Below are 26630 nucleotides of genomic sequence, written 5' to 3'. Positions count from 1 at the left end.
GGGGGCAAGATGGTCAGAAAGAGTCCAGGGAGCTTGGGGGAAGAGCCCAAAGCCGTCTATGCTCTGGTTAGAGGCAATTAAATTCTAAGTAAATGAAAAAGAGGTCAGTATGGGCTGCAGAGTAGCTACAGAAAACAAACGCAGAAAAAAAGTCAAACGTGAAGGAGTGCAGACAATGAGGTGGAGCAGGACAGGAGTGGGAGGAGCAGAGGTCTGGAGGACCACTCACCGGCCTCATCTCCCCGGGCGTCCCTCCCGCGGAGGTGGAAAGGGACTAACTGCTACTCTCCCTCGACTATCTCGCAGGCCAGACTCCTGCACTTGCTAGGCGGAGCCCTTCTGGGCAGCTCTAGTTAGAGGAGCAAAGGTGACCGCTGTGAGCACTCGGCCCCGCCTCTGGGCAGTACTTGCCGGAGTTCGGGCAGGAGGCACAGATCCTGGCCAGGCATCTTCACAACAGAAGAGTTTGCTTGAATTCAGGCAAAAGAAGGCTATTCTTAGAAATCCTGTAAGGCCAGTAGAGGACTATTTTAACTCAAATATAGATATGCCTGGGAAAATCGGCCTCCTAAATCCATGCCTCAGTGCATCCTCATCTAGGAACAGGGAAAAGCTCAATGAGATTGACCCTATGACACGGTACATCACAGTGAGGATGCCTTGAGGTGTGTCTTGAGTCACTTCACCAGGAGGTGGCAGTGGCCACCATCAGCCTGACAGCAGCAGAAAAGGCATCCAAAAGCGGGGGAAAAGCAGGGGAAAAGCTGGTCTCTGGGATTTCACCCTTGGCTGATATGATAGCCCTTTACCCGGACACGGCCAAATGGGTTCTCACTGGCCATGGACCATGAAGTAAGACACTAGTTACTTGGTTTTGCTGATTTGGAGCAAATCATTTGAAAATATCTCCCACTTTCTTGACGTGAAGCATGTCAAGAGCGCCAGCATCATCTGGCCATGTTCCCAGTGGAAAGGTGAGTTCGTTTCAATCCTTATTCCCCACTCTCGTTCTATGTCCACATCCCCAAAATTGCACTGGCGAGTATCTCCTTCCTTTTCTGGAGGGTGGAAAGGGTGGTATTCCTCTGCTGCGGCGGCTCTCAGTCCTGCCCGTGAGCCAGATCACTTGGGGAGCTTTCCCAACCTCATATGCCCAGACACCACGCCAGGAGACTCTGGCTCAGCCCAGCCAAGCATGACTGACTCAGAGGCAGGGCCAGATGGGTGCCTGGAGCTGGGCACCAGAGAGCCCCTGGCAAAGGCGACAACCAGGAACACAGACTGCAGCAGGAGAGGGAAAGGAACCAGCAGGGTAAATAAAAACCCACGTCTGGGGGGCCCCATAGACCTGGGTTTGAGTCCTGGCTCTGCCACTCGCTGTGTGATCTTGCAGAAATTACTTAACTTTTCTGAGCCTCACAACCTTTATTGACAAAAATGAGGACTAACCTCACAGGGTTGCTGGGAGGATGAAGATGAGGTGACAACTGTGATGCACCCAGCATGCAGCCCTGTATTCAGTAAGGGCTCAATAAATGGCAGTGGCAGCACAGTCCCTGCAGGGGTTGTGCCATCGCCATCATCATCATCATCATCATCATCATTAACAGGATTCCACCACACTGCTGTTTCCTAAGGCTGGAGGCAGAGGAGGGGTTGCTGAAGCGGTTTCTCCACAGCGTGTTCCTCTGGCTCCTGCTTCAGGAAGAAACCACGGGCAGGATGTCGGAAGCCTCGGTTTAGCAGCCCCTCCACGGTCTGGGTGCAGCGGTGGGTGTGGCTGGCTCTAGTCTCTATCAACATCCTCTTCTCCCCAGCCTCTCAATCAAAAAGACCTAGTGGCATCTCAGATGCTGGGAAAGGACCTGTGCCTCTGAGAGAGGGGCAGGCGTGTGATTCACCGACAAGCAGCTTTGGGTCAGGGAGGAAGGAGTGATGGGCAGCAGACGGTGGGTCAGGTGAAGGTTTAGAAGAAAAAGCAACTAACACTCATTTGCTGATTAGCCTTACTTCAAAAGCATCCACAGAGGATTTCCGGTTACTTTAATTTTTGATAAGCTTTCTAGGGACCAGGGTATGTAGAAAAATGATAAGAACTAAGTCTTTTGAATTCAGTCTACTCTTCCCAAATTTCCTAGCCCTCATTTCTCCCAACCACCCCATGAAGTAAAGAGTAAGCAGACGTCACCTTGCTCCTGTTCCACAGAGTGGTCTCAAAGATTATAAAATGACTTGAAGTGACTGTTCCTTGTTGGCATTTACAGGGTGCTGTAAAAGTACATTTTAAATCTCACTGATTTTTCATATTATCATAAGACATGATCATTCTATCTATCTTCCAAAAGTCTGACCAGAAGTTTACTTTTTCACTGCAGCTGAAGGCGGTGGGGAAAAGGTTGCTAAGCCTGACATAAACTTTCACATAGTCCTTTACTATCTAGGAGAGTCAGCTTTGAGACACTAAGAAATGTCTTTTTTATACTGTATAATCAACTAGAATTTAGACAAAAAAGCAGCAGCCCTCAGGCTAGGTTTTGATAGGTTTATTACAAATAATTCTAATTTCAAATTCTCAGTTCAAACAAAACAAAAAAACCAGCAGCAACAGCAGTCTCCTCCCCCCAGGGGACAGACTCCAGAATGACAGCTCACATTTCTCAGTAAATCTATTTTGTAATGCTCATTAAAAACTATGGGTAGAGGCTGCCTTGGTTAGGTGCTAATCTGTCTTTAACACCCTTCTTTGAAAGGCATAAATCTTTCTCCTGTTAAGAAGGGTGTGCAGAGCCCAGGGCCACCGATTGGTAGCACGGGGCTGGAGTGGTACCAAGGACAGGGCTGAGGAGGACCCGTTGGAACTCACAGGCATCGAAATCACAAACCAAAGACTCTGTCATTACTTTAAAAAAATTAAAATGAAAGTAACAATTCTTTAAAGTGAGCTACCTCAAAGATTTCACTCGTTTGTGGAAAGCCTTCATCTAATTGAATACATCTGTGATCTATGTCTGGCTCTGTCATCTAGGCAAGCGCGGGGGCAAGACAGAACCTACCCTGTTTTTAAAAAAGTCTCCAGGGAAGAAGACTTCTTCAAAACTTGTGTTAAAGTCTAATCATCTTGGTTATTATGAATCTTTTATATCCAATCTACTTGTTTTCCTCTTTATCCTTTAAGACGATTTCTTCCTTTTTGGTCTTTGAAAATAAAAACTGGTAAGGTCTGGTTCCTAAATCATAAGTGAAAAGTTATCACATCATCCCTTACTGTTTACGCCTCGTGGTAAAATAAGCCCCACTCTCTCTTGTGCCCCTCTCGACGTGTCCCACCAAGCAGACGTCATCGTCAGCCGGGGTTGCTAGGTGTGGCGGCTGACGACATGGCAGCCACTACGTGTGAGACCAGAAGGCGAAAGCCTGCCTTTGGCTCAACAGCCAGGCTGACTGGAAGCTGCTGGCACTGCCTGCAACAAGCCTAAGGCATTCTTTCAGGCCCATGGGAGTCACCATTTTTCTCCACAGGACTCCTCCAGGTGGGCTTCCTCTGCCCACGTCTGTGGGATTCTATACCTTCAGGCATGTTGTGTGCTGGTCATCTTCCCTAGAAAGGAATCCTATCTTACGAGTGGGTTGTGTTCTCAAGTCCAAACAAAGCAAAAATCAAAAATTGCATTTGGTCAAAATTATCCTAAAAATATTTCTCACTCATCCAGTTCAGTCTGCTGTTTCTGAAGCAATGCTTTTGGCTGGAATCAGCACCCCAAGAGCAAAAGACTAGGTTATCCCACACCAGATAAGACTCTCGTTGGAAGTAAGGAGGTCACTGATTAAAATTAAATCATCAGCTTTAAATCTTTTAAGTATCGGTTCTCTTGGTAGACTTTTCTTCTTATTCAAAATAGGCCCCAGGCATGAAAGAGTTGGAAACCACTGACTAGCACAGCAAGGGAGACCAAAATGGAATGTGGTATTTTAACTAAAATGTATCTAACACATCTCAGCATTTCATCTTATATATGTTAAGTGATCAATAAAAGTTTGGTGAATGATTGAACGGACGACTTCACCAATGATGAGAAGGGCTGAGCAGGATGGTTTGCTGAGTTAATTAGAACAGAGAAGCACCGAGAAGGGGGCTGCACTGGGCTTCATCCTCAGGAAAGAACTCTGGTTCTGTGGTCCAAAGCCTTCACCCACCAACATTCTCCAGGCATGTAACAAGGACCTACTGTGTGCCAGCAAGGTTTTCTGTGGCCTTCTGGACACATGCTCTTGCAACTGCCACCACACTGGACATAGTACAGTGAAGTGACCTTGTCTAATTCCCTGACTGACGTGAACTTTGGAGAACAGGGGATATATCTTATTCATGGCACTGTCCTCAGTCCCAAGGACAGCATCTGGCACACGCGAGTGCTCAATACTACCTGAACAAACGAAGCTCAGAGCACGCAACATCGCATCCTAGAAGAGCATTTAATCAAAGTGCCTCCCGCCTACCCTACCTACTTCCCTCTTTCCGGGTCACTCATCTAAAGATGAGACAATCCCCGGGACTAGAATAATTCTTAGAATGTTGCCCTTCACTCACCTTTTAGAACCTTCTTTGACACCTAGACTACTTACTCCAGAAAATCTTTTAGATACAAGTGTGGCCATCCTACCCCAGCAGGTCCAAATTCCCAGCCAGCTCTTTCATGAAAAGGTTTCTAGCTTGGCCAAAACCCTCATTTTCAAGGGATGTCATCTCCCACCAAGACTGCATCCCATACCTGGATACCTCTTGGGGAATTCCCTACCAAGGATATACACCTGGAGATACACCCAGGACAAGAGGGGCCCAGTGGAGAGTTAATTGCACATACGGAAACCGGGTAATGTTTCTCTTGTTGACGCTGGCATGTCTACCTCCTGCCCATGAGCCATAACGACTCAGCTTCCCTGAGTCACTGCTCCGCCACCAGCATCACGTGACCACCCCAAATACAAAGCCCTGGGTGGCTGGGTACAGGCAGCTTTTCCCAGAGCCCCACGTGCTCAAAGCATTATAACTAAGCCACACTGGTTACCCCATTAATCATGTAAACTCCAAGGGAATAGGATTAAAATACCATCTGGATAGACTCCAGTTACACGGTCAGCAAGGAGGGAAAGAACACCACAAAACACAAAGTTAGAGGGAAGCAAATGATTGGGAGACAGCTCTTAGCCACCAGGAAGAACCCCAAGGTGAAAAAGAAAGTAACAGCACCAGTACAAAGAGAGGCACATGATTTTCCTTTAATTACCTTCAGATTTAGGACTAGGAGTAGATGCAGGAAACTGGTAGGTAGGAGTGTAAGGATTGTCCTCTGTAGCAGAGAAAAGCAGTGGATTTTGAAACTATCCGCCACGAAGTGGAGGAAGTGACAAATCTCCAATTGACTCTTTCAAATGACTGATTACCTATTTTAGTGTTATTAAAGCACATGGCATCACACTTGAAAAGAGATTAATGAATTAGAAAGGACGTGGTTATTTTAATACGGCACATCATGCAAATGAGTGAAATAAAATTTCCGCCAACCAAAAATGACGATAAAAACAAAATCTAAAAGCCAAATCTTATTCCTAAAATGGAACTATAAGAATTAATTGAAAGCTAGGATAACAGATACACTGTCTAAGTTCATGGTACCTTCAGAATTTTGCTGGATTTCAGGAAGTTCAGGGAATTTGTACGTAGGGAAATAAGGGTTTTCTTCAGGAGTGTCTAGGCAGAGGAGCAGGTTTGGGAGAGAGAATAGAGGAAGATACAAATGGAGAGAATAAACGAATAGGAATCCACACACAATTCAGGCTCCTTGAATTCTGGAACATACTAAGCTTCATCAGTGATGAAAGAAATTCCAACTGCTTTTAAAAATCCAGTCCTTTTGCCTGAATTACTGAGACACGTCTAAAGACACAATATCATTTCTCTTCTTGGACAAAGAATTACATATATACAGGCTCCAATAAGCAAAAAGCATTTAGCACAAAGCTTCAAATTTTCACCTTTTATGGGCAAAATATATTAAGTATGCTAATAAATTGTGTGTAAGGAAAACATTATCATCAAATGATTTTTAAAAGAAAGCTTGTGCTGTAGACATTAGAATCAGGGCAAATAAGTGGGTTCTTAATTTTTCAAATACCACTGCCTAGGGCAGGTAGTTTCACTCAGAATCTGTAATTTAGGCTGAGTTAACAGCTATAATATATGAGAGGACCAATGCTGCCTGCAGGGCAGAATTACATATTTTTCTCAAATGCATCTGTGTGTCAGCATTTGGGCTGCCAAAGCTGGGTCTAAAGGTGAGAGAGACAGAGATTGCTGGGGAAATGGACATCAGCTTTAGGAAGTGACCAGTGGAACTGACACCATCTGATCAGAGAGCCAGCATTTAGGATCATCACTGTGACTGGGCTCATCTACGTCAAAAAGAGTGAATTTACTCTTGGCTCAGAAACACTAAATACTGAGCGTCTCAATACTTTGAAACAATTTGAAGAGGGGCACCCCCAGGTTCGTTCTGAGCACTGCAGGAGCTAATTAACAGTGATGTCAGCTGGCACCCACAGCTAATCAGAGAGACTGGTTATCTGTGGCATAGGCTGACCACACGCTTTTCCTTTGTCTTCATGTGTCCTCTGGGCCAGGCGGCCAGACTGGATTTGGCCGTAGGGAAGGACAGGATGCTCTGCCCGCAGGAGAAATAGTACCCTTCCCATGGTGCGGCTGCATCCCTGCCCAGCAGCTGACTGATGGCACAGGTGGATGGGAGCTGTTGGGGTTGCAATGTGCCTGAACACTGGCCTGGGTTCTCCCACCATGCTGGGGCCCTGCTGGCAGCCCAGCGGGTCCCTGATTTGGAAGCACTCCTCTCCCAGCTTGAGCAGGCTTTCCTGTGTCAGCTCTTGACTGGCTCTCAGGGCTACCTGCCAAGTACTGGCACCCAGCTGGGGAAGATTATTTTTCATATTAACACCGCCATACAGGTGCACCATGCGTCCTACTTCACGAGGCAGAAGTTGCTCTCATTTGGACCTTGCAACATCCCTCAGAGGAAGGGAAAGGGGACAAACACAGAGAGGGAGGTACATGATTGGCCCAAGGTCACATGAGTGCTTGGGGGACTGAACCCAGACGAGGACAGTTTTTAAATCCTAGTTCATGCCTTCTCAGCTCGCTCTGCCTATAAGGCAGTCATGGGCTGACACCGGGAGGTGCACTGAAAGCCAGAAGCAGGTGGGAGTCAAAGCTGCTTGCATCCCAGGCAGCCAGATGCTAAAGAGCACGGGCAGGGTGCTGGGCTCAGCCTGCTGCATCCCCAAAATCTGGGAGGGAGGACCTGGGAGCCGACCTCAGCTCCCACATGTGAGGCAGGCACACAAAGGCCTCCCGCCCCCCTCTGCTCTGACAGTGCACGGCTGGGCTCAGGCAGGCTCGGGCCTAATGAGATCAAGCCGCAGGGCCCAGTCCTCCAGCCAAGTGAGTTTAGGTCCTCACCACAATAGTCAACATACGGGCACAGCACAGCTTCTACAAATGAAAATCAGTACCTCTGTTTAGTTTGTGGATCTGCTTAAACATGGTCTTGTACCAGTCTTTTGATCTCTCGGTGTTCTGGAGAAAAACAAAGAGTAAAATAAAATGGAAATCTTGGCACATTTCAGAACTTCCATGGTTACAAAAGCAAAATGCAAAGTGACAATGTCTCAAGTCAAAAACTCATGTAATTCTATATATCTTTGTGATCTCATGTTTAAATCTTGTTTCTCAAATGCAAAACGTTTGAGAAAGAACAGACAAACCAAGAGATTCAGACCTGAATCTGCAGGGTGACAACGTTTTGAAAACAGTGGACAAGGATCCACCTGAAATGTGTCCATTCTGGTTTTTGTTTTTTAATATTTATTTATTTGGTTGTGCCAGGTCTTAGTTGCGGCATGCGGGCTCCTTAGTCATGGCATGCGAACTCTTAGTTGCGGCATGCATATGGGATCTAGTTCCCTAACCCGGGATCAAATCCGGGCCCCCTGCATTGGGAGTATGGAGTCTTAACCACTGTGCCACCAGGGAAGTCCCGAAATGTGTCCATTCTTATGTAATTTTAAAACATCTCATTTTTAGAGAGAACCTCTCTCCATATATAGATGACTAAACTGAAGTAAAAGCTCCTAGAAACATAAGAAACAAAGGACACTTGCTCATCACCCATTTCAGGTTACTCTGTAGAAGTGTATTTAAGCCACTTGCATAGGGCCAGGTTTAGAATATGTACATTAAAATGGAGCTCATTATAGCATCCAATGCCAGAGAGTTTCCATCCTAACCACAAAGCTGGGTTGTTTTTTAAGATAAAAATAAAACAAGGAAGGAGACAGATGGTTAGATCAGACACTTTCACACCCACTTTACAGATAAGAAAATCTGACACAGAAAGTCAAAGGTCGCAGAGCAGGTGAGAAGGTGAGCAGGAGGGCTGCCCAACAGGATGGTCAGAGGTAAGGGTCTGCTCCGTCACCCAGAGGTTGTGCAGTCTTGGGCGAGTAACCCTGCCTGAGTCCCTGTTTCTTCACCTATAAAATGGGAATGATATTAGTACCTACCTTGCATGGTGAATCATGTTTAAATGAGATAATGCATTAGCAAATGAAAGCTGTGATCATTATTAGTAATAATTCTTTCTACCAATGATTACTATTATTATTATTGTAATACTTATTATTCCTTAGGACCACACAATTCTTTTGAGGCTTAGCCCACTGCTGTTTCTATCAGCTTCCCCCAAAGGGACACAAAAACCTGCCCTTTGCTCGATGGAAACCACAGAGAAATGCATCGCAGCCAGTGCTCTGGTTCTGGCACATGGAAAGGGATGGGGTTCGCCCCAATCCAGTTTCAAAAGTGGGGCTTCCCTGGGATCCCAGGGCCTGCAGGAGGCTGGTGGGCCTGCACAGCAGGGAAGGCTGGGCCAGGGCTGCACGAGACCCACCTTGTTCTGAGGCCTTGCAGGCTGAATCCACCCTGTGGGTCCCTTAGAGTTTCCTACTCTCCCCAGATGACGGGGCATCTCTCATCCAAGGGAACTTTTTCCCGAACCCGTGGAGGCAGGGATGCTGAGCCTCACACTCTGCCCAGGGTTCCCTAACCCTGCACTACAGCACAATAATGAAGGAGACCGGGAAACACTGCCCACGACCTTCTCCTCTTGAACACACACATGCCTGAAGCCTCTCAGAAGTTCTGCCACAGAGAAACCACTCTGCCTTTGTTCCACCCAGCTTTTCCCCACATTCATTTGACCACAAAACCCTTCTCTCATGGATTCAGTAACAGCTAACACGCTTTGGGAAAAGCTGTTGCCCAGCTCTTGGAGGCTCTGCAGGCCTCAGTGGGCTTGGAGAGAAGCAGTGGTGAGGATCTTCCTTTTGAGGTCTCTGCCACCCACAGATGGGGTCACCCGGACTGAGGGGCAGACACCTGCCACTGGCTTAGCACGAAGCCCAAGAAAGACCTCTAGGTCTGTACTCGTACCCGGAGTGGGATGCCCACGTCATCCATGGAAACATCGCTTAGGTCCTGGGCGCTCTTTGCCACCCGCCTGCTGTCATCCTTCGCCTTCTTCTCAGCAGCCCTGCCAGGAAAGGTGGGTTTTTCCTGAGTTGGTGCCAAGTCCTGCTCTCCCACTCTTCTTTCCGAGACAGGATCTGGAAAAGAAAAGCAACCGTTAGCTGAGGCTCTTCTGGTGGCTCCAAGGCAAATTCCCTACAAACTATCCAGCCGGGGGAGAGTGTGTCTGCCAGTTCTCAACTGGGAGGGGCTGTGCTGAGAGCAGGGGTCAGCAAACCATGGCCCAGTCCCTGGTTCCTGTAAATAAAGTTTTATTAAAACACAGCCGCACCCTTCGCGTGTGTATTATTTACGGCTGGTGTGCAGCTACAACGGCGGAGATGAGTAGCTGTGACAGAAACCGTATGGCCTGTGAAGCCTGACATATTTACCATCTGGCCTTTTTTTTTTTTTTTTTTAAGTATCCATTTTTACTTATTGAATGAAAGATTAGATTCTGTAGTGCTTTACAATTTTCAAAAGTTTCACACACGTGATTTCACATAACCCCATTATAACCCTTTTTCCTCCTACCCTTAAACTGCCCCTCCCCCATTCCTCTCCCCCTGGTAACCACTAGTTTATCCTCTATATCTGAGTCTGCTTTTTTGTTTTATTCAGTAGCTTGTTGAATTTTTTAGATTACACATGTAAGTGATATCATGTAGTATTTGTCTTGCACTGACTTATTTCACTAAGCATAATCCCCTCCAAGTCCATCCACGTCGCTGCAAATGGCAAAATTTCACTTTTCCAGGCTGAGTCGTATTCCATTGTAAACATACACCACATCTTCTTTACCCACTCATCTGCCGATGGACACTTAGGTTGCTTCCATACCTTGGCAACTATAAATAATGTTGCTATGAACACTGGGGTACATGCATCTTTTCAAATTAGTGTTTTTGTTCTTGAGATATATGCCCAGAAGTGGAATTGTTGGGCCATAGCATAGCTCTATTTTTTAGGGTTTTTTTTTGAGAAAGTCCATACTGTTTTCTACCCATTAGGCCCTTTTAAAAAACGTGTGGACAGTGTGGTGGGTGCAGAGGTCTGTACTTGGGGCTCCAGACATTCCCCTAGCTCCGTCTCTTCCAGGAAGGCAGGGAGCAGGTAAAACCACAAGAGGGTGGCCAGACACTACTTGAAAGTTCTTGTTTCACCTTGAGGATGTCACTTCACTTCTCTGTGCCTCTGTTTTCTCATCCAAAAATGGGGATAATACTTCAACTGGCCAGCTCACAGCGCCGTTGTGAGGACCTAATAAGACAGCTTATACCAACTGCTCAGAAAACGGTAAACTGCTAAATGCACATCAGAGTTTATTTAATTTCACTCAGGACTGGAAGTTACGGAAAGCTAACAAACATATCACACGTGGTCTATAGATTATATCCTGTTATTCCAAGGCATGTCATTTATTTACGAGAGGCATTTACGAAGCACCTGCTAGGCGCTCTGCGGTCACATGAGCTGTGGCCACGGGGGTGAACATTTCCAGCCCGGCCTTCAGGGAGCTGACGGTCCAGTGGGCAGAAAGAGCGGGAGAGCCGGCGATGAGAACAGAGACAATCAGGGCTGAGAGAGGAGGCCACACCCAACTCAGCTGAGGAACTGGGGTTCAGGGCCCATTGCTCAGAGGGAGAGTCAGCCAGACAAATAGGACGTCAACGGTCTCCTGGCAGAGTGAACAGCATAAGCAAATGCCAGGGGCCCCGAACTAGTCTGAGCTCATTACGTGCCAGGCATCGTGCTAAGCTCTTCACGTGCATTATCCCAGCTCGCCCTCCCAATAACTCTATGAGGAAGAAACTATCATCATCCTTCCATTTTTTAAAAACAGGGAAGGGGAACAAAGCTCAGAGAAGTTGAAGTAGCCTGCCTGAGGTCACGTGGTCAAGCTGGGATTTGGCCTAGTGCCCACCTGACTCCAACGGTCCTGTCCAAACCACATCCTGTCTGTCTTCCCTCAAAGATGGGACCAAGGTTTCAAGCCTAGGCGCCTGGCCTGACCCAAACAGAGAAGCTAGGAAAGGGAACTGGGCTGGGGAAGCAGGGAGAGACGGCCGCCCCCACTTAGAAAGGGGAACTTGGAGGAGACAGTGAAACATTGAAGTAGAAATGCCCTGGAGACCCTGAAGAAATATGACAGCGAAGCCCAGTGAGAGGCCCCAGAGCAGGGCAACTTTGGAGCCATCAGCACAAAAATGATGGCTGAAGAAAAGGAGGTGGAAGAGGTCAGCGGAGGAGATGAGAGCAGAGTCAGGGGCCGAAGGCACACGCAGAGGAATGTCATAGTTACAGGCTGACAAGGGAAAAAAAAGGATTCCCAGAAGCTTGCAGGAGTCACTGGAGGGATAGGAGATGAACCAGAGAGGAACAAGCGAGGTGTTGCCGAAACCAGAGAAGACAGAGTTCCAAGAAGTGGGATGTTAACCACGTCAGAGGCAAAAAAGAAAGAAAGAAAGAAAGAAAGAAATTGAATTAGAGGAGGTGGCATTACCTTAGGCAAAAATAAAGTCACAGGATGGCTCTGAGGGAGCACATTTCAGGAGGGGAGTGAGGGTAGATGGCAGATTGCAGGGGAAGGGATGAGTGTGTGAGCAGGAAGTGGGCCGTACATAGGGTGGGAGGTCAGCACGGAAGGAAGGAGTGTGTCAGACGGTCGCCAGTGAGGCCAAACGATGAGGAGGCAAAAAGTGTCACGCCAGGGAGTCTCACGTCCTGTCAGTGGGGCCCATGAGGTGAGACGGCAGGAGATGGAGATGTGCCTGGGCCATTAGCATGTGTCCGGGAAAGATCTCTTCATTTATTAAGGGAGAGGTTCTCACCTCTGAGAAAAGAAAACATGCCGAGTGCTGGCTGGAGGACGAACTAGTTCCTGTTCCAGGGTACACGGAAAGTGGTGCCGGGCTCAGAGCTGCCTGCGTGTGGGGGAGAGGTGAGGGAGGCGGGGAAACACTGCCATCAGCGCGTCAGGTTACGACGTCCACATCTGCTCCATGCAGTGGCTCTGCCCGGCTTTCAGACAAACCTCTGAAATGAATGCTCATGCTGGGACCACAGAGCGATTTCTAAACATTCTGAGCAAGACTCGGTTTCATGAGTGCTTCAGAAAACCCCATCACCATAAGTTTCTTTTTTTTTCCTAAGACATAGGGATTTTCCTTAATTAAAGTGATTTCTCATGGCTCTGAGTTTTTAAAAATTTTTATACAGTGTTTAAAGGTTACACGCCATTTACAGTTATTACAAAATATTGGCTATATGCTCCATGTTGTACAATACATCCTTGTAGCCTGTCTCACACCCAATAAGTTGTATCCCCACCCTCTCCACCCCTCTTCACTGGAAACCACTCGTTTGTTCTCGACATCTGTGAGTCTGCTTCTTTTCTGTTTTATTCACTAGTTTGTTGTACCTCTGGCATTATCGCCATAAGCTTTAAAGGATGCTAAGACCAGACTGGTTTGATGGGATGAATTCTCAGGCTCCCAGGAAATTCCAACAAGAGGCCAAGGATTTGGCAGGAAGCTTGGGAGGGTAGGGGGACGCTGAGTTACCAGAGTCCACCCTTCACATGACTGCTGAACACTCCCCTTCCACCTGGAAAGGCCTTGCCTACGTGTGATCAAGCAGCAGCAGATGAGGCTGATTTCAAGCTGTCTCACCAAGTGCTCAGAGACGCTCACAGTCCTCACTCTCTACTGTCATCTCTTCAGAGGAAGATCACAGATATGCCAATCTCGGCGTTTCCAGACCCAGAGTAATTCTTAAGAAACTGTTAAGGCAGGTGTCTCTAGCAGCAATCACTTAACTGCAAAACTCAGGCTGACAGTCCATGGATTTGTTCCCAAGCTGCCAGAGTCCTTTCGATCTACAAAAATTAGCCCTGAATTATTTTCCTTTAGAAGCCTATGATCACGTGATTCGTGACTGAGTGGGTTTCAATACACAGATGGCTGAGTTGCAGCCTCTAAAGAAGAAACGTTTCTTTATATAGTGGAAACCCAAGGTGACACTTCATTGTACCATGCAGGTGACAGGGTCACCCTCTGACATCCAATGGGTTACAATGAAGCCTTGCTGCTATTTCTCACTAGGCAAAGACAGGATATCCTGGAGTATTTCCTTCTAGTTTTACACTGTGCTTTCAAAGGAAGGTCCTGAAAAGGGCCACTAAATAAAGGACAACCTGGACAGGGCATCTGGGTTTGTGGGAGGTGGGAAAGCATCCCTATTCTTCACACCCAAAGCTTTGTGATTCAGGATCACAGCCCTGCTGACACGTCCCTCAGGGAAGGGAGGGGTGGTCTCTCTACACCCTATACGGGCCCCTCTGTCCCAGCCCTTGTTCTCCTGTCTTTCCACCCAGGGGACAGGAGCTTCAGGAGGCCGAATTCCACGCGGGTCTCATTGCTGGATGAATCTCATTAAGCATGAAGCCCCATAAAGGTTCAACAGAAAATCCACTAGTGGGAGGGAGGCTGGCGGTCCTTCCAGGTCCCGTCGTCGCGGCAGTGAGGGGCAAAGCCTCACTTCCTCTAGTTGCAGAGCACAGACTAGGGCACCAGCGCCACCAGCCCTCTCTCCTTCAGGAGCTTCTGAACAAAATGCTGCTTTTTCTTTGTAAACAAAAACTGCTTCTAGTGAGCACCTGCTTTACGTCCCACTCTATCCAACACTATTAGTGGATCTGTAACATCACTACGAGAGGACGGAAGCACCGGGCTTATTTTAGAGTGGGGGAAATGGCCTGAACCTGCCAGCATGACAGAGAAGTCCCGACACTGACACAGCACCTTCCGGTGTGTAAAGCAAAATCCCTCTTCCCATCATACGTGATCCCTACAACGCCTCTTGGAGGCAGGGGCAAAGATTACATGCCTATTTCCCATACAAGGAAACTGGCTTAGAGAGGTGAAGTCACTTACCCAGCGACAAACAGCTACTATAAGAGGGAAGAACCAGGACCAAACTCTGGGTCCCCTAACTTGTGCTGAGGTGCCTTTTCAAACTCCCCAAATGCAGGAAGGCGCCCACAGGAGCTCCTTTGCAGGGCTGCGCTGTTCTCAGCAACCTGGGCTCGGGCCAGGGAAGGAAGTGGGCTGGAGCATGGCAGCTGCAGGAGGGGCAGCAAAGGGCACCTTGAGCTCAGCCACAGCCTGTGCTGGTCCTGCGGCCAAGTCCTAATAAAGCAGAGAGGGTGTGAGAACCCCATGTCCCCCCCGCCGGGCTCTCCACAGATCCCACGGACAGCAGCAGGATGAAGGAACACAGAACTCATGGAGCAGCTGCTCAGAAAAATGGTGGCTTTTGTTATCTGCCAGTTCAGGGCTCCTCAACCCCAGAGTTCACGAGTACCTGCAACTCCACCACGTGCCATGTGTTTGCGTATGTGTGGCTTTTTCTAGAGAATCAATCGACTGCCTTGCTTAGATGCTCCAAATGAGTCTGTGACCAAAACAAGGTTACAAGCCATGATACCACACCAGAAGCTGCTTGAGGACCGCACAGTTCCTGGATACAGCCCCAGAGCCTGACTTGGTGCCTAACACAAAGTAGGCACTCAAAAAAATGACAAGCGAACCAATGGAGGCACCTACGGACAACAGTAACTCACGTCTATCAAGCATTTAGGAGCGCCAGTGCTCAATGCTAAGCTGTGGACAAGCAGAACCCAGGAGGCACTAGTGCTTTTCCTATTCGGCAGATAAAAACCAATCCGTAGTTTAGATCATCAGTAACCTGCCTAAGGTCGCACCATCAGCAGGTGGGAGAACCAGGATTCTGGCTACAGAAAGCTGGAAGGAAATGGCTAAACATTCCCATTCCTGGGTTCCCTCGCCACCCCAACCCTGTCCCAATCCTGCACACTTTATCAGGGAGCGAGCCCTGATATCTGATTATGTTTGCAGTCACTCCCCACCACTGTTGACTCCTGATGAAACTTGCTACTCTAGTGCGGTCAGTACAGAGGGCAGCGTTACTATCACCGGGGAGCTGGTTAGAAATGCAACTTCTCGCCTATACCCACGAAATCCGAATCTCTGGAGGTGTGGCCCAGGAATCTGGGCTTTGGCCAGCTCTCCAGGAGGGTCTGCTGTCGGCTCAAGTTCGAGAAGCAGCTTCCCCTGCCCTCTTCCAGGCACTGCTGGTCTGGAGGCTCTCCCCTGGGTCCATCATCCCAGGGTCATCTACTGCCATCTGGGTTTGCCACCCAAAAAGGAGAGAACTGATCCACATTTCCCAGCCCCACACTTGTCACATCCTAGAAGACAGACAGAAGCAACAGGAAGGTGGCTTCTTCAAAGATGCTGGCCAGGAGCACTCCATCTAAAGCATAGCTCCTTGTTCTTTTTATTCAGAATAGCCTGTTCTTACCCATCAAGGCACTTGTCACAGTCCCACTGGACACAATTACTAGTTTGCACCACTAGTGTGCAAGTTCCAGGGAGGCAGGAACTATGCCTGTTTTTATCATCCTTGCAGCCAGCAATAAGCAGCATTCCCAACACATCAGAGACGCTCACAAGACTTCACTGATTGAACACATCAGGTGGTGGCCAGAAGATGGTTTTAGCAGGAACAGGTGTTAATGTGTAAATAAATATTTCTCACCTACCTGAAAGGCTACTGAGTCGTTTCTGCTGTTCTGTGATAAAACAAAAAATACACAGTGTAAGTGAGATTTACATAGACATGGTAAGACCAAGAAGTCCTGGCATAACTCGTCAGGATCCCCAAACCTATGTCCTCACTGTCCTCTGGGCTTAGCTGCTAAAATGTTGTGTAGTCCAGCTGAATACAGGGATATTAATGGGGCTTCATTATCTGGGTGTGTTGTCTCCTGTCCCTCTCCCCCTAGATTTGCACCAGGATTTGGGGAACTGTCACTCTTTTCTGGTTGTTTGTATCTTAAGGTGATCTGATCACTGAAGGAGCCCCTCGACTCCCCTGGTATCAAGGAAGCAGGACCGTATATGCCCCACTCTTGGTACTTTTAGAGGAAAGGTAATCATCACCACGGCAGCTACCATCTGAGAGCTTGCTAAGTGCAAGATATTGTTTTAAGAGCTTTCATATGTGTGAATGCTTTTAATCTTCACCATAACCCTAGCAGGTAGGACAGCACCGGCTGAGAGACCTCAGATAAGGGGCACAGACTACCCAAGATGACACTGAAAATCAGAGCTGTGTCTAGAACGTGGGTTCCCCAGGTTTCTTTCCAACTCTAATCACCAGACCCCACTGTTCCTTAGCATCAGAGGTCCACTGGTTTCCCACCCTTCTGGGCATCTTGCAGAGGGGAGGCCAGCATCTCCTTTGGAGAGTTCTGTGTGTACGTGCTCTGGGATAAGCACAGAAATGACCTTTACCTTCTACAGCTGCTAAATATAAAGCAGCCACATGTATAAAAATAGAACACTTGCCAGCCCACGGGTACTGTCATCATCCCCCTTGGCCGCGTCCCCACCCTCCCTCCAGAACCAGCGTGGCAAGAAGTAAACAGAGCAGCAGGGGAGCTTGCAGCTGGTGGAAGCCACCCTGCCCGTGGCGGACACAGGGACAAGGTTTGCACTGGCTGGACCACAGAAGCCCAGCAGAGTCCTAGGCTCAGCTCTGCCAGCAACTTGCCAGATGGCACTGACCAATCACATAACATCTCAGCCTCAGTTTCCTCATCTGTTACAGTGCTCACTGGATCTACTGTTCCCAAACGCCAGTCTCCAAGCTGGAGGCAAGGCCTCCCCTAGCAATCAAAAGGAAATTCCTTTAATTGAAAAGACTATGTAGTGTCCCACTTCTGAGGTGTGGAATAGCCTTTCTTTCATAGAAAGAGATGCACGCAATGTAGATCACAGTGGTTGTTTTTCAGGAGTGTTATTTAGCAAAGTTAGAAATTAGCAACCCCAGGGTAGTCCCCAGACCGTTTCACGTGACCATGAGATCCAGAGGTCTGGGACTACCAGAGCTCCTGTCCTCCATGTGGTCCGTGGACATGCCCTGCGAGCTTGCTAAAAAATGCAGACCCTCTCCCCCATGCCTCCCTGCCAAAGACCTCTTGAATCCAACTCCAGCATTCCACGCACACTGAAGAGCAAGCACCTCGAGCTAGGGCACCCATGCACTCTCTTTGTCCTGGGAGTTCTCCAGTTCAAATTCTCCTCCCCAGACGGATCATAAGCCATCTGCCCTCAAACACATGTGGGATGGAAAGCTCTGGAGAGAGGGACGAGGGCTGTGTTTCCACCACCAAGAGAGCCAGGCCAGAGGTGCAGCGCCCTCCGTTTGTTTGCAGTAGGGGGGCTTGGCTTGGGGAGACAGGGCTATCGTCACACTGTACCCTGGGGCAGCCTAGGCAGGAACAAAGGGAACCTTTTTTACGATGACTAAACTAGAATTCTAGAAGTAGAGCAGAGTTATCACTCCCTCAGGAGACTTTGCAATAGTTAAGAAATTGTTTTCACAGGCACTGTTTATGAGGCAAAGCAGGGCTGCCAGGCTGGGTAAATTCCAAAGGGAAGCCAAAAATGCCTGACCTAAAGCGAACTGATGATGAGTGATCCAAAGCCAGGCCCACTGGGCGCTTCTGTTCTCCTCAACTCTTCCCACCTCCTTAAGGAGCATATGGTTTGTTCTTTACGGGATGCTACCTTTTAATTTCAAACAACGAAGGTACTTGAACCCTTTTCTGAAGGACATATGATTCAGGCTGTACAATTCTGATGGTTAAACCCAAAGGCAGGACTTGGACAAAAGAGGAAGGCAAGAACCAAAGGCATCTGAGTACATAAGAAGACTCCATTTGTTCAGGGAAGAAACAGAAAGGAACTACAGGCATTTCTGTGCCCAAAACATCTCACTAGGTGTCATCAGAAGCAGCTGGCACTACACTTGGCATTTCCCGAAAACCAAGCTGCCTTGGGAATAAATCCCAACTTTAGAGAAACTGCCTTTCCTTCTGGGAACTAACTTGCTTCTTTTAGAGTGGGTTTTTTAAAAAGATGAGTCATAAAGAAGTTCATAGAGGACCAAAATTTCACTTTGTCCTGCATTATGGACACTTTCTGGGCAGAGAAAGCTACTGCCAGCAAGGGGTATGGCACTGCTGAAAGGAAAATGGGCTCTTACATAGCTTAGTGTGCGGTTTGGGACCCTTTTATCTTTTGAAGAACACAGATTCATGGATGAAAATTAATATGGGAACCACAAAAAGTGAAAAAATAAAATTACTAAAATAACTAAGATTTGAGTGGGAAGATTGTGAGAGAAACTGTTTCATTCATCTGCTTTTCAAGTCAGAGGCAGGAAATAGAAAACTCCCTTTAATATGGAAAACAATTAAAAATAGACTCCAGTTCCATTCTCATCCAAGTGAATACAGAGAGGGAGGGGAGGAAAGGGGAGGAAAAGCATGAAGTAGGCGAGCGGGGAGTCAAGAAAAGGAAGATTTGGTACCGAGCTTTGAGTTCTAAATAAAAAAATTAAACCTCCACTGTTCTTTGAAATTAAGACTCAAGAGCCCTTTCTACACTAGGAAACTGCTTGAAAACTTTACATTTCACACTGCAAAGGACTTCTGCGAAGGGAAAGCTTATTCCTCTATGGAATTTCAAAAAGGAAAACTTGGGACTTAGAATCATCTTCTGGAATTTTAAAGCAGAAGGGTCAACATATATAATTACTACCTCAACGCGCTCTGTTTCCCCTACGACACACCTTCAGAGAAGGGGAAGAACCAACCAGAAGCAGTGAGAGAAACTCTAGAAGACAAACATGAAAACCCTCAGCAGAGCTGGCTGGGGCCATGTAGTATAAGAGGCAAGGAGCCCAAGTCCCCAAGTCCCCAGAGGCTGCCACTGAGGGAGAGCCCAGTGCAGGGACTTCTGGAGAGAATGAAGTCCAGGAGTCACTAAGAAAAAGTTCAAAAGCCTCTGTTTTAGAGATACAAAAACACATCTTCTATTTTAGAAAATTTCCCATCCAGTAGGGTTTTTTTTTTTTGGTTTTGTTTTGTTTTGATTTTAATTTTGGCACTCAAAAGTTTGCTTTCTAGAAAATTCATGTCACAGAACTACAGGATTTAGGACAGTACTTAAAAGAGGTATTACTGCACCCGGATTTTCCTAGCAAAGTTCTGACTAGAATTCCCATGACAGGAATTAAGGGGCAGACGTTTTCCTTTCTGTCTTTTCTTTCTTTTTTGAGCTCCCATCCGAAGAAAACTGAATACCCAGGCTGTGGGACACACGTCACCTACTTACTTATTCAGACACCTGACCTCATCTCCAAACAGGGGCCTCTGTCTGCTGCTGTGATCTACTTTGTGGGTCGTGGGGGTGAGTAAACTGGGGCAGGTGGCCTCCGGGAAGGATGGGATTTGTGGAAAATGCGGTGGAATAGCAGAATTCTTGACCCAGATGTCACAGTACAGCTATGCTCATTCCAGCCAGCTGGGGGTGGGTTGCACCTCGCAGATCCCTTACCTCGATTGTGTTGCAAGAGCACAATAGTAGGATTGACAATTGTCGTGGAGGGGTAGGCAGATGACGGCTTGCTAACTGGTGCAAAGGTCTGGGAGTCAGTTCCAACGTGGGATGAAGAAACTTCATTTAGTAGAGGACTTGAGTCCTGAAAAGTAAACATACATTGTCACTCCCTGCAACTACATGAAACCAAGAGATAATGCTTTTTAAAAAGAAGAGATTTAAAGCTTTACACGGACGTTAATTATAAAAAGAAATGTAACCAGTGAGACATATTAATTCCAGTTAGAAGTTTAATCTGGAATGTTCATTCTCTTTGTTGGGATTAGTAAGGGGAGAGAAGGAAGGCGAATGTTACTCGAAGTCTCAGCAACGTCATTCATTGTTTTCATCTGGTCATAACTGTGGCTCAATCCGGTTACTGAAAAAGCAAGTTCAAATCCAAGTAGCATAACATGCAAAACTCATGCAGCCCCCAATGCAATCCGAGAACGAGAGCTGGTTTAACTGGGGGAAAATCAGGAAAGTTTAGTACTTGTTTAGAGCAACGTGAGACATCGTGAGGAGGAGAAGCCATCGGTGTAGGAACAGGGAAGAGTTAAGTACTGGAACTCTTGGAGAGCTACCCTTATCTGCACCACAGAGCAACCCTACCAACACTTACTTCTGAGGTCTGTACATTATCTTCTTGTACTGTGACATTCTTTCACTCCACTATGGAGTGACAAAGATCTCTAAAGACCTACGAAAATCCTGACTCTGAAATCCCAAGGTGTCTGCCAGAAATACCAATAAAATTATTACTACTAAGATTATAATCTGCATGATGGGAATAGTACCATTCTCTTTAAAGACATGAAAACAAGACCTCAAAATGTAGTAAGGATATGTAGACAGTTTCCTCTATTGCACCTATAAATTTTGCCACGTTTCTATTTTGAAGTTTACAGACCCCAAAGCCAGAATGTCATTCCCAAAAGGTTTGAAGAACAACACTGATAGTTACCTTCCAGATAGAAGTGTAGCTCAAAGCAATCAACGTGCTCCACCAGAGACCAACTCTGCAAGTACCTAGAGGACAAGGGCCATGTCTTCCTTCCTCCTCTTCCCCCTGCACCTAGCACAATGCCCTGTAGACCACGGGTGCTCAGTAAATGTCACATGACTGACAGGCGCTGTCTACCAGCAAAGGTGTTTCTGAACAACTTCTGTAGCAAGAGAACACGTGCCCACCAAAAGAGAGGATGTGAGTGTCAGGACCCGGGACAGCTCCTGACACACAGTAGGCGCTTCCTTAAAAGCACTGGCTTGATCAGCCCACCTCTTCTGAAAGCGCCCTAAAGTCACAGCTGTTAGGAGTGGCGGCTCAGTTTAGTAAATAAAACCTTTTCCCAAGACTTGAGAGGTACAATATGATCTTGTTCAAAAGTGCCTCATCTCAATTTTTTCTTCTGATTAGTGGAAAAACAATTACACTTGTGCTAATTTACTTCCAAAGTAATGTAATACAGATAAATGACATAGCAGTGAAAACTCTTATCATAATGCACCCAAGAAACACAGAAATATTAAGGAATACAGCTCTTTACAGTATAAATGCCTGGATGGATCATGTGAACATTAAGCATCTCACAAATTTTACTCTGGCATAAATCTTATTTCTGGAACATCAAAAAAAAAATGGCTATTGACCAAAAGAACCTGGGTTGATTAACATGAATTTCTTCCCTCTTACTCTCCAATCACTGCAGATGGAGCAGATATCAACTCGTGGCTTGGCCACCATCCACAGGGGCTCCTGTTCCTCTTGATAATTCTCACTCATTGCAGGAATCCAACCAGTTTCCTTTTTCATCTCTTACTCTGATTGTACCCAGGGCCAAACTACAAGTTATCAGGCCAAATGAAGTCCTCCTGGGAAGTCAGTACCAGGCTGACCAAACAGGTTTGAGAAATTGAGGACACTATCCCAAGTAACCTGTCCTGGCACACCTGAGACAAACTCAATATGCAAATGACAAAGTGCAGGATACATAAGAAAACTATTCATAAGATACCAGTTCACTAAAAATAAGACTTGCTTTACATGCTGCTCCAGGGAAACATTCTGTGCCTATACTCTCCAAAACAAGAGTGGGCTTCTAAATTCACCTATAAATTGAGCTGGGGTGAGGAGAGTGCATCAGCAAACAATCTAGCACTTTCCTCCAACAGGGCTGAGTGGTAAAGCTCAAAGCTAGGACATCCAAGCCCCTGGACCACGTTTGGCCAGGTCCTCACCTAACCGTGACATGCTGTATCTAGAGATTTCAGAAGAGGACCCAGCCTAGGATGTAGCCTTTCCCAGCTCTGGCATGCCTGGTAGCTCACTGTAATTTCTCTTACAAGCCAAAAAACAAGCTTCTTTCCTGCTTTCTGCATGACTGGCTTCAGTTTAATGAGCCATTGGAGCCAATTTTGTAGGCATACCTCTTTACACAGAGGGATGTCAACGAATGTTTAGTTCCATCAGCCAGTTGCATGACTCACCAGGTCATGACATTTTAAAATGTGGTCCACAGATCCTCAGCATCAGAATCCCCCGGGATGCCTGTTACCAAGTCTCAGTCCCTGGCCCCCCCCCAGACCCACTAGATCAGAAACTCAAGGAGTATACCCTCAGAAGATCCCACATATGCTACATTTGAGCACCAAAACACCACTCAAATAAATCCTGTCCAGGCTTGTGCCCACAGAATCTAGCAGAATACCTAGAACGTGGTAGGAACTCAATGATGAACTGCTAATTAGTCAGCTCCTCATTTTTGAGGGGCTCTGGCCTATTTGCTCAGGCAAGCTCTCAGCACCAAAGCTAACATTTACTGGGCACGCTCTGTGCTGAGCCCTGTAACAGAAACTTCTATATATTCGGTCCCACTGCACTCACAGCCCTGACAGATCCACGCGTCCCCCAGTTTATGATTCAAACTCAGGTTCTTTCAGTCTCTCCTGAAGGGAGAACAGACTGAGCCCTTTGACTTGGCCTTTCCTCTGAAGCACTTGGGCCTTCCTGTTATGATGAGGACTCGTCCCTCGCAGGACAGGACCTGAAGTCAGGACCCTCTAACTTCCCATGACCACTAGGGCACTGTTTTGCCTCAAAAGCCCCTGGCAGCCACCCTGCAGGGGCCCCAGCAATTTTCTGCCTTTTGAGGAAACAGTGCTAATGCTTGTACCAGGCTTGTATATCCATTTACTCAATTAAACTTTTATAAACCCAGTCTCTGCCACTGCTGTATATAAAAGAGAGTTTGCTTACTTGCAAAACCAACAAGAGTGAATCTTTCCCTCCCCTAGAACCTCCCTGCTCCCTGTTAGAGAAACAGTTAGCACCACGTCTGCTGTTGGCTTTTCCAAGCAATTCTTCAGCTTTCCTCAGCTCCTCCGCACTGCATCTGCCTGGCCTACGAAGAGCACAGCCAGCTGAAGGAAAGGCCACAGAGGTGGTTTTCTCTGCAAGAAGATGTGCATTATGAACAGGACAGAGAGGAGGAGGGTCTAGAGACGGGTGAACAGCCACAAGGGGCCCACGGAACACACAGCGGAGGCATGCTCTAGTGAAAGCAAACACGGTTCTGGTCATCACACAAGCACAGGGCAGCCAACAACTCTCCCAGAACTTAGTACTTGAGTGAGGAAGGGTTTTTTGGTTTTTTGTTCTTTTTTCTTTTTTTTTTTTTTTTTAACTGCCAGGAGCAGACATTCAGGAAAGCTGTGAGGAAGGGGGCCCAGCAAGCTTACGGTACTTGAAACAGCTCCCGTGAGGTGAGGCTCCGAGACTCTGCGGAGGCCCTCGGGGACCGGAGGGACCAGCGGAGGCGGTGGTGAGAAGGATGGTGGTGTCTGGCTAACAGGGGGGAGGGGGCCAGGAGCGCTGGCTGGCTGGCTGTGCTGGGACCGCCTCTGCAGATGAGGGGGAATGAAATCGTCTAGAGTCGGCAAGGTCAGAGGTGAGCTGGCAGGGGCGGCCGCCGGGACTGGGGGGCCACGGGGCCCAAGAGATGCTGGAGGTCTGTCAGTGCCTTCGTGCCCTCTGTCAGTGTTAACCAGGTAGAGAGGGACAATTATTACCTCAGGCTGGGCTGGGTTGGAGGAAGTGGCGTCCTGTAGGAAATAAGGGGGTCGTTATGTAAAGGGGTACAGCAGGGAAGCAAGAATTCCATATTTAAACAGTTGAGAGTGGACATGCAGTGATGTACTCTGAGAAATATTTAATCATTGCCCTTTCCTCAGAGTACACGAGACAGTCAGTGCTAGCCAATTGGCCTCCTGACACTCTATGACACAGAGGGAACCCCATCCAAGTTTACTTTCCATCCATCTATTTTTGAAGCCTTTTAACACTTGAGAGAGGGAAAGAGAGAACAACAGAACAGGCAGGCAGGCAGGCTGTGTTTAACCCCAAAACCGCTTGCAGAGCCCGAAAGCTTGGAGAAAATACAATTTCTTTGGCACCTTGTTACAAAACGTACGTCACATATAGCATCTCACTGTATTATTAGTCTACGGATTCCACGCTCCAGCATACTTACACGTCTTTACAGAAAAGAGAGGCGGGGAGACACAGAGAGAACAGTGCTAAGATGTTTAGAGAGGAGAATTTGAGACTCAAGCGGCAGCGATATTAACGAAGAGAGGGAGGGTAGGGCGGCCCACAAAACAAATGAGCTGTTCGCATGAGTTTCGAAAGACGGTGTAGAAGACACACAAACATTCCTAATTCCTTGCCTTGGCTGGATAACACGGCTGCAAAAGGTAAGGTTCTTTTCTCCTCCAGGTTTCGGGATCAGAGGTAACCTGGGGGCCTAGCACAGGTGGTCTCACTGCGTCTGGGAACGAAGGCCGAGTCCCCGGGGAAGGACTCTCGCCACAGCTAACGGCATCTTTACGGATGTCAAAGAACAGCTTGGGAGGGTCAGGAGGAGGAGCAGAGGGTGGCTTCCCGGTGCCGGCTGTGCGGGAGGCAGTGCTGGGAGCCGGTGCTGGAGTGCCCGCAGCTGCCAGGGGAGTGCCTTTGGCTGGGTCACGTGCAACACCAGAGAGGTTTTCCGATGCCACCGGGCGAATGTTACGGGATAAACAAGGTACATATAAGCTGCTGACCTGTTTATTCCCAACTGCCTCCTGACGTGAGTTCGAGCTCACATTCTCTCTATAAACTGTCCTGGTGGCCACACAGCGCTGCTGGGGTTGGGACCAAGCACTGGGGAACGTGGAGCCCGGAAGCGAGGACCCAGGACCCGGCACACCTTTGGGGGCGGATCTGGCTGCTAGGGGGACAGAGACGGGCTGGGGTCGTGAGGGGCTCTGCTGGCTGGGGGTGCCGGGTGGCACGTAAGGCTTTGGTGAGTTTAGGTAGAGGGAGTCCTTGTAGGAACGGCGGGTGCTGGGGGGCTGCCATGCAAAGCGGTCCTCTTGAGGGAGAGGAGGGCGTGGGGGAGAGAGGACCTTTGGTGGTATTTTCAAGACACAATGAAAAGAAAGAAAGAGGAGGAGAAATGGAAAGAGGGGCGACCATTAGAAATAGCAGCACAACATGACCTGAAGAAAAAACAATTCTGGACACGTTTTTAAGCAAATCCTCAGCTTAGACTCCTCATGGCCTGTACATTTCTCCTCGGGCTAAAGCCAAGGACTGAATCCTACTCACCTGGAGAGGCAGGCCTGACTCTCCTGTACATCACAGGGAGGTTCAGCTCAGCCCAGGTGCTAAGTCAGGGTGACACCAGCCCTGGGTTGACCCGCACCCTCTGAGACCTCCTGACTCAAGAAGGGTGCCCAAGGGTAAAATGCCAGTGGAAGAAGCTCCGGAGCCCCCACTTTTATCCAGTCCTCAAAGATTTTCCTCTTTGTACCTTTAGCTTGAAAAGTTTAAGTTCCCTCAAACTCTTGAGTGTGTTTCGCTCTTTTCCTTCAGGAAATGGAGAACTGGAAGAATCATCCTTAGCTGTGTTCACAGGAGGCAGACATCTTAATTGAATTGCTAAGATTTAGCACTCCATCCCAGAAGCACAAAAAAGTAAAGCTTGCCAAGAAGAGAATGCTAAGGACTTAGAATCCACATGTGCTCCTGTCTCAGAGGAAACAATCTGATGGGACTAATTATTAGAAGGAAGACAGGCACGAGAGTAAAAGCATGCAGTCTCCCATTTTTGACGCACCCAGGCAGAACAAAGGGACCAGGCAATGAAGCATTTGACTGGCCTACTGGACTGGATTGTGTCGGCTTTACCAAATGCCAGCCCATTCCCCCATTCCCACCCAGCCCACCAGGCACAGACAATCCTAGAAGAGGATGATCAGCCTCAGGCTCATGGTTTAAGCCCAAAGCTCTGGTTCCAGGCTCAGAGCCAGAAAACCATAGTTCCCATCTCATTCCCTCTCCCTCAACACAGCTCCTAGCTCCTCCTTGGGTCTCCGTGGGGCAGAGGGTCAGAAAATGGGGTAAATCTCCAGATGATCTGCAT

The 26630-nt window shown here is 47.7% G+C and overlaps 1 protein-coding gene across 32 annotated transcripts in view; it reads right to left on the bottom strand.

The window, feature by feature from the left end:
* The window catches only part of SORBS1 (sorbin and SH3 domain containing 1), a 221969-nt gene that overhangs the window by 66347 nt on the left and 128992 nt on the right, over positions 1 to 26630 (bottom strand). For 8 of the 32 annotated variants that reach the window (XM_057734737.1, XM_057734727.1, XM_057734731.1 and 5 more), the window contains 4 exons: positions 20125 to 20269; positions 16260 to 16289; positions 9560 to 9732; positions 7582 to 7645 (listed from right to left, as the gene is read on the bottom strand). In XM_057734737.1, the coding sequence (XP_057590720.1) occupies positions 7582 to 7645; positions 9560 to 9732; positions 16260 to 16289; positions 20125 to 20269 (412 nt within the window). Of the gene's footprint in view, positions 1 to 5285; positions 5349 to 5674; positions 5750 to 7581; positions 7646 to 9559; positions 9733 to 16259; positions 16290 to 20124; positions 20270 to 23904; positions 24268 to 24891; positions 25612 to 26630 lie in introns of all 32 variants that reach the window. The other 24 variants (XM_057734708.1, XM_057734707.1, XM_057734712.1 and 21 more) reach the window with 9 other exon arrangements.

This window comes from Hippopotamus amphibius, chromosome 5 (assembly GCF_030028045.1).
Source record: "Hippopotamus amphibius kiboko isolate mHipAmp2 chromosome 5, mHipAmp2.hap2, whole genome shotgun sequence".
In the NCBI taxonomy this organism is placed as follows: domain Eukaryota; kingdom Metazoa; phylum Chordata; class Mammalia; order Artiodactyla; family Hippopotamidae; genus Hippopotamus; species Hippopotamus amphibius.
The sequence above is the reverse complement of the archived record's forward strand: the minus strand, read 5'-3'. Positions and strand labels throughout refer to the sequence as shown.